At 38.8% G+C, this 8462-nt stretch overlaps 1 protein-coding gene across 1 annotated transcript in view; it reads right to left on the minus strand.

Annotated features, from left to right (window-relative positions):
* Positions 1-256: 256 nt before the first annotated feature.
* The window catches only part of LOC107723736 (serine/threonine-protein kinase Sgk1), a 25186-nt gene continuing 16980 nt past the window's right edge, over positions 257-8462 (minus strand). Inside the window, exons 6-14 of the mRNA XM_016532445.1 lie at positions 3947-4022; positions 3535-3610; positions 3232-3420; positions 2976-3107; positions 2321-2557; positions 2125-2220; positions 1831-1986; positions 1624-1713; positions 257-1444 (exon numbers count right to left, since the gene is read on the minus strand). Of these exons, the coding sequence (XP_016387931.1) occupies positions 1277-1444; positions 1624-1713; positions 1831-1986; positions 2125-2220; positions 2321-2557; positions 2976-3107; positions 3232-3420; positions 3535-3610; positions 3947-4022 (1220 nt within the window). The 3' untranslated portion in view covers positions 257-1276. The remainder of the gene's footprint in view (positions 1445-1623; positions 1714-1830; positions 1987-2124; positions 2221-2320; positions 2558-2975; positions 3108-3231; positions 3421-3534; positions 3611-3946; positions 4023-8462) is intronic.

Genomic DNA, 8462 nt, shown 5'->3' on the forward strand with positions numbered 1-8462 from the left:
ACTAAATAAAAAATAACATGCATTTTGTATGATCTCTCTTATTTTGTTAAAATTATTCCCATTTTCACAGATTCTGCAAGGGGTTCCCAAACTTTCGCATGTCACTGTATATACCGGTATATATTATATATATATATATATATATAGAACATTTCTGTCCCCCTCACTTCTGAAATGATGGCTACACCCCTGATATGAACCAATGATTTAGTTTCATCTACAGAAAAAAAGAAAACATGCTAAAGTTGTTTTGGGGAAAAATAACCATAAAGTTTTATTGCGAACCAAACAAGGTCACATGATTCAAACATTTTACAATTTTACAGTACATTTATAGTTACATATAAGCATACCTTAAGTTTTTGTTCCATATACATTAAAACTAATACATAGACCATAAAATATACAAACAAACTTAAATAACCATACAATCATATTACATGGAATGTGATGTTTAGACAAACTGGCCCATTTCTGAGCTGTACGATTACTGTACATCCTAGGAGGCTGGAAGACTAAGGTAAAACAGAGGCGTCTGATTCCTTGGTCCAAGTGCGTATCTACACACATTAGCAGCACATCCCTCTAGCACCTTCCGCTTGAGTCAAAAGAACAAGAAAAACATAAAAAAGGAAGTGCTCTTTAAATTAGGAAGATAAATGTGCAACTTGATCCCAGATGCGCAACTGAAAGATCACAAAAACATCAGATGCTGACATATTTTAGTGGTTTTAGCGTCACGTTGACTGTATTTATATCCGACACAGACTGACGTGCCAGATCACATGATTTAGATTAAACAAACATGTGTGAAGGGGTGTTAAAACGAAGTACACACACGCACATACACATCCAATCCATCCAAAACAATGGTCTAGCACTGACAATCCTATAAAAGTAAATAAGCTGGAAATAAATCTCAAGAAAGGAAAAGTACATAACAATCGTCCATCAGCATCAATCTTCTCTCTCTCTTTTTCCCCATCTGTCTCTCTGACACAACCCGGGGTGAAAGCGGAGGAGAAATGGTGCATTTGGATGCAGTTGATGAAGATGACAAGTCTTTTTTTTAATGTGTAAAACTCAGGCCTTTTAACAAAGGCCTTTTGAGCTGCCGTACGCCATGTGCAAATGCCCCCTATCTGGAGGCAGGGAAATGAGACAGGGTTTGCTTTTCTCATAGTGATGCACTACAGGTGTGATTCCATGGGACAGCGTTTCCATGGTAATGAACTACAGGTAAGAGTCTATGGGATGGCATTTCTGCGTCGATGGGCTACAGGTAGGAATCCATGGCAGGGGCGTAAGAGAAGCCTAGAAAAGCCTCGGCCGCCTCTGTGATGCTGGCTGTGACTAGAGCACTGTCCGGGGAGCAGCCGATTGAATTCGGCACCGGCTCATCGGTGAACTCAGGGTCGAAGTGCCGTAAGTCATTAGGCCCTGTCTGAAACAAAAACACATCAAAATTACAATTAATTGATAAGATGCTGCGATATTTGCATAGCAGGATTCTCTGCATTCTCTTATCACAAATCAGCCAGAATGACTAGGTCCATTTATCTATAACACCCAGTTCTATGTGGTAATAACGCAAAGTCAATGCAGAAGAGCAGTGGAACGTACCACGTTGGGGTTGAAGGGCGGCGTGAGCTTCTTGGCATTTAGATCATCCCAGTTTACGGGAGAGAAGAACATGTGGTTCTTGATCTCAGTCTACAAAAGTGAAACAGAAGATACATTAGATACAAGAGCAACATAACTGCTATTTAATATGATATAGCTAATATATTAGCAAAAACTAATATATATATATAATTCCAACACACTTACAAAGTCATCAGTGAAGCCCAGTCTCTTGGTTCTGTCTTTTTGCAGCAGGCCCTCCAGCAGGTGTCTGGCAGCGTTAGATATGTTGGGTTTTAGCTGCAGTGGCTTGTTCAGAATGTTATCGTACATTTCCGCTGTGTTACGGCTGTAGAACGGAGGCTGTGGAGAAACCATAAAAGCAATCAGCAATCACGTAAAAAGCCAAGTACTCAAGGCAATTCCAATTCAATTAAACTAATTAGTTAAATACATTCAATTAAAGGCATGAAATCAATTTATTTTTCTGGAATAACTCACCAGGCCATATAACATTTCATACAGCACTGCTCCCAAACACCACCAGTCCACCGTCCGGTCATACGGCTGCTTGTGTAACACCTCCGGTGCCAAATACTGCAAGACAGAAGGAGAAACATCATGATGAGTTAGCTTACTGACTGCAAATGCAGTTGCATTGTTTGAAAGCAACCGCTTAAAAGTGAATGTTCTTTACCTCTGGTGTTCCACAGAAAGTTGATGTTGTTCCATTGGGTTCTATGTTCTCTTTGCACAGGCCGAAGTCGGTCAGGATGATGTGTCCTTGAGAATCCAAGAGAATGTTCTCAGGCTTCAAGTCTCGGTACACTATGTTCAGTGAGTGCAGGTACCCCAAGGCACTTGCGATCTCGGCTGCATAGAACCGTGCACGCGGCTCCAGAAAGCATCGCTCCCGTTGCAAATGATAGAACAGCTATGGAAAGACACAGAGAGAGAGGAGACAGATTAGGCTGTGAATTCCATATCCTGAATGGCATACTTAATCAAGGCTTTCTAGACTCCACAATCCCGAACAATGGCAGGAAATGAGAATGTACCCCCCCCGCAGCCCCTCAGAGACGTCTGTTGAGTTAGACCGAGTCTAAACCATCATAGCTGCTAAATCTGGCTCCCCTACCTCACACACTTTCCCCACCCAGCCATTTCCGGAGGAGAGTTTCCTATTCAGAGCCCACCCGCTCCTCTTTGCTTCTCATGACAGGATATCCCTTTTCTGTCTGCATCTACCTCACTGTCTCCAACATCTTTGACTATTTTATTTTCTCTTTTGTAAATATTGTTTTACTTCCTACAGAGTGTAGCTTCAAAAAAAGGCAAATGAAATAACGCACCTCTCCGCCATTGATGTAGTCCAGTACAAAGTAGAGTTTATCAGCAGTCTGAAAGGAGTAATGCAGGCCCACCAAGAAAGGATGTTTGACATTCTTCAGTAACACGTTGCGCTCAGACATGATGTGTTTCTCCTGAGGTCAGAGGTTAGAGGTCATGATAAGAGGTCAACCAACCATCTAGAACTACCGTGTTGTTTTTAAACACATGCATTCTCCAAAGCCCAAAGCAGCTGACACTAAGGAGTGAATTCCATACCTCTTTTTTCTTCAAGATGGCTTTCTTTTGCAGCACCTTGACTGCATAGAACTTCTCATCGCTCCGGTGGCGGGCCAGAAGAACCTTTCCAAAGCTGCCTTTTCCGATGACCTTGAGGAAGTCAAAGTCTGACGGTTTGGCAGCGGGGTTGGAGGAAGGGCCGAGGTTTATCTGCTGAGAAGGACTTGGCTGGAGAGGAGAGAAAGATGATTAAGCAAATATGATTCACATATTGTTTTGTAGAAAGATGCATGATGCATATACACACACATGCTTTCGTGACAGAAATAAACGCAGATTTACCGGTGGGGAAGGGTTGCTGTTCATCAGCTCAGCATCTTGTGGAGGTGTCAAGTTCAAGATGGACTGAACCTCAGGACTGCAGGAAGAAAAGACCACTGATGATCAGATGCATGGTTTTAACAAGAACAACTTAGCAAACAAACAAAGAGAAATGTCTGAATATGAGTAGTTATAATTATAGTTATATTATTATAGTTGTAATTTTATATTACTGCAATAATTATTTGAACAACAATAAAATGTCAAAAAAGTAAATAAAAAACATTTTTATACATATGTTCTATTTTGTAAATAAACACATATTTGTAATAAGTTTGTAAATACATACAATTTCTTCATACATTAATGTATATTTGAAATAAATATGTAAACATTTACATTTTCTTTACAGATTTGCATAAAATAAACTTACTGCTTGCATGCATAAGAGTTTGTGGAAAGCTTCTGGATAAAGTCATTCAGTCCCATCTTTCTCTGTTTCATAAAGGCTGCACATAAAAGAAAAAGCAAAGATAGAGAGAAAAAGTCCATTAAAAAGCTAGATCACTTAATATTCTTCCCATTCTGTGCTAAAGTTGGCTCAGGAGATTCCATTCATCTGAAAAACAAAGCCTACCACTGAGATTAGCTACTAGTCCTCTTGTTTTAGAGTAGGTCAAGTCTGGAGCTGGGACGCCCGTCTCCGTTTGGATTGTCATTGCTGTAGTTTTCCACTCCGGGCCCGTAACCAAAACGACACAAAGCGCTACTGAACTCCTACACTACTGCTCCAACTATTTAAAAGGCAGGGGGAGGAGGCTAGAGATTGCGTTCCGCTAAGAGGCGTGGCTTGGCGTGCGTATTTAGAGAGGAGGCGTGTCCTGACGCAAGTCTCTGTATGCGAGGGCGTGGCCTGGCGTAAGTACCGCAGGTTCTAGCGGAGTCAGCTGTGACGTCTATGAGGGGCCAGCTGTGAGTGAACGAGAACGTAACGCCGCAAAATCTGATGTTATGTTACATACAGTTGAAAACAAGATCTTCCCGGATCTAACAAGCTGAGCAGGACTACATGTTCTGTTGACAGGAACGTCAAAAGGATTCAAAATTGAGTCACTGTATTTCTCTTTTATAAACAAACCTGCCTGCCTTAGAATACAGTCATAATACAAACAGTCTTGCTACACATTCTCATTGCTACTTTATCGCAAGAGTAAACAATGTATTCAGTATGTAAGTGTACAAGTGTAAAGATAAAGCAGAAAAGATTCGGTTGATTCATCACACCTGTTCAAAGGACCTCCTAAAACAACTGCTATCCACGTGTGCACAGCTCTTTCACGCTTTACCTCACTTTTTTTTCTCAAAGCCCCATTTTAACCGTCGTGACAGATGACGCATGAATGAGACAAAAGCAAAGGAACTCGAGCCAAACTTCAGCACTCACTGGAAAAGTACTGACTGGATTAACGGTGAATAACCCGTTCTTTTGTGTGGGGTCTTTTTAATGAATCGGTTGAACTTGTTCACTAAACAGTCCGAACGAGTCAGTCGGAGCCGTTATCGAGTCTACTCACAACTAACTCACTGAACGAATAACGTTATTAAAATGCAGTAAACGTTAAATATGCGGATACATATTAAGAATTTTAAGTAAAATTCCACACCGCGATGTCAGGGTGTAAAAATATCATGACGTAAAATAAGCCGAATCTGTTTTTGAACTGGTGTTCGAAAGAACCGATTCGCGGAAAGGAGTCGAACTTCACAGAATTAATTGCTTCTAGGAAAATTCAAGCATTCTTCTTCTGCTTTCTTCCCTTCTGTCATTTAGAGCCCGTATCAGGAAATTTACATTAGATCATGAAATGTCCTAGTTTTCCACAGCTATGCAACTCTATACCCCAGCAGACTATTAATTAACGTCATTTAAAGTTACTCATTCAGTTCATTAAATTATAATAAAAGCTCAGACAAAAAGCCTCAAAAAGATTTAAACTCAAAAATGGTTGGGTTGTGGCAAAAAGCATTTTGACGTTAACCGCTTAGTTTAAGATGTAATGCTTGTAATTACAATGTATCTCATTTTGCAGCAGAGTTTTTTATACAGTAGATCGTGGCACTTAACCCAGCACTGTAGAGCTTTACAACAAAACACATTGAAGTCATCAGCTGTTCTCACGCTAGTATTAGTTGAATAAATTAGTTCCAGTAACCGAACAACACTGAGTAAATATATATCATGCATACATCCCAAAAAGTTGTTTCACATTGTTCATGATGCAGTGCATGGAAAGCATTAAATAATACAACATGAAGACTACAATAAACAACATGCACTTAATACGTATTTTTTATTTTTATTTTTTGGTTCTGCTTACATGTTGCTCAAACATGCAAGTAATACATGTTTGTACATTACAATGAGTTATACTGTTAAATAACTATTTTAACGTAGAAAAAGATTGAACGCCCCTTCCAGATGTTTAAATAAACCGCTATATAAACTATATATAGGCCTATTGTGTATTTTATACATATCACTGGTTTATTATGATTAATGGGTTTTTGAGAAAAGTGCAAACCTTTAAGTTCCGCTGAAGTTCTCATTGTGCTGTAAATCCTGACAAGTCTCTTATGAGAGCCAAGACTGACTAACGTTCCTTATGTTTGGCAAAGGCAGAGCCAAGTGTCTTTATCAGACTAAATCAATACAGATATGAGTAAGGTGTTAAAACCGGGTCACTGCCCCTACGGTAACACACCTACAAATGTCTCCAGTACACCCTAATTATAAGCGGACACCTCCAGTGGAACGTCATTTAAATAAAAACAGTTCCATAACACAATTTTTCCGCGATAAATTCGGCGGGATTCAACTTACATGACAGCGGAGAAGTTTTGTCTTTCACAGGGTCAGGAAAGAGCGTAAAGTGCCGCAGACACGCTTGATGAGAAAGTTTGGAGGTGAAAGAATTTTCTCAATCCGCCGCATTCCATCAGGGCTGATCTGACACCGGATATCTGCGGGGCGGAGTCTCTCCAGCCCTCCAACAATGTGCTGCACTGTTTTCATGAGAAGCTGAAGCTAAATGAAAACTCTACCTGAACACAGTTCTCCAGTTTTTGGGCATCATTGGCGAGTGCAACTCGATTGAGACCGATAAAGAGACTTTTAATGCGGATATTGAGTCCTGCAACTTTTTTTTTTGCAAAAAAGTTTTGTATTCTTTATGTTCTAATTAAGAGAAGTTAGATAAAGCAAACACCTCCTATAATTATCCACACCTCTCCAACACTAATTACAGTAAAGCATGAAAATGATCACACACAAAATACTCAAACACACAATCTTAAGACTGGGGCAAGTTGTCACACTGTATGAGGTAAGTCATAACGGAAACTATGATTATTACTAGTTGGAAATTATTTTTAAAAGTATTATTATATTACAATAGTTTTAATATAGTATAATATACTATATATTTTAAACATAATTTTTAAAAAAAAATATAAAGCACTGTTTTGGCCAAAATATATTTTGTTGTTTATTTAATTATAATTTAGCAAAGCATGAAATTGATTACATATAAAATACTCAAACATAAAATTATTATTATATATTATATTATAATAAAGGTTTAATCTAATATAATAAAATAATAACCACAATTCATAGCTAAATTGTAAACATAAATGTAAAAATATCAAAACATTGTTTTGGCTGATTGGATAATTGTAAAAAATTCGAACAAATTCTAACAACTTTCCTGTGTGTTTTAGTATGTCGTCGCTGTCATACATTACACTCCTTGCGGTTCTCTATATTTCACAACAGTTTTACGAAATGTTTTGAAACTTTTCAACTAAGTTCTCAGTTCAATACTCCTAATTTAGATTCTCTTCCCCTTGTCTCCTTGTGCTCATCATATCATCCAGATTCTGGTCTTTTCAGTCTCTCATTTTTTGTGTAAATAGGAAGTGAAATAGAGGTCTAGGAGAGGATAGAGAGACAGAGAGAGCACACAGAGATCAACGGGGCTTCAGTCCTAAGTGTCCAAACACTTTGTTTATTTATGTAGGAAGATGGGGATTACGTAAAATCTTATTTAAATGCAGCTAAGCACTCAATACAGGACCCAAACTTTATGCATACTAATGTAATCTTGGATCATACTCTGGTTTCAAGAGCATTATGCAATTTCCTTCACACATTCACATGAATGCATACAAATATGTGCGTACACAAACACACCTGCAGTGACTCTGTCAAGAGAAACTCTGGAGCTTATGAGATCATTTAGACAAATTTAGACTATGAGTAATGTAATATGAACACAAACAAATATATTAAAGATGCAGCTACTGTAGTTACAGATTATTGTGCCTTCATAGGGATTGTACTACATTACTCAATTATGAGACAGCTAAATGTCACTGATTGCAAATTCCCTCATCTCCAGAGTGCTCTATATTTTGGCATTTTTCGTTAAACGGGAAAGCACATTTTATCCAGCTGACCAGTCCCAAGAGACTCCGACTCCTCAGGACACTGTCCTCTCTGTGCCTGTCTTGGATTGAGTGTTAAAGGGTTAGTTCACCCAAAAATGAAAATTAGCCCATAAATTACCTACCCTCAAGTCATCCTAGGTGTATATGACTTTCTTCTTTCAGACGAATCCAATCGAAGTTCTATTAAAAATTGTCTTTGATCTTTCAAGCTGTTTCATGCCACTCAGCAGGTGTTGCATGCTTCAGTCCAAAACAAGTTAAATAAAAAGCGCCCATCCATAAAAAAAAAGGTGTCTCAAAAAGGCTCCGGGGGGTGAACAAAGGCCTTCTTTAGCAAATCGATGCGTTTTTGTAGGAAAAATATCCATATTCAAAACGTAATAATCACTTTAATGTAGCTTGCGCCAACAGTCCTACACGGAAGCAGCTCCGGGCGGATG

This window comes from Sinocyclocheilus rhinocerous, unplaced genomic scaffold (assembly GCF_001515625.1).
Source record: "Sinocyclocheilus rhinocerous isolate Xijiao unplaced genomic scaffold, SAMN03320098_v1.1 scaffold905, whole genome shotgun sequence".
Taxonomy (NCBI): Eukaryota; Metazoa; Chordata; class Actinopteri; order Cypriniformes; family Cyprinidae; genus Sinocyclocheilus; species Sinocyclocheilus rhinocerous.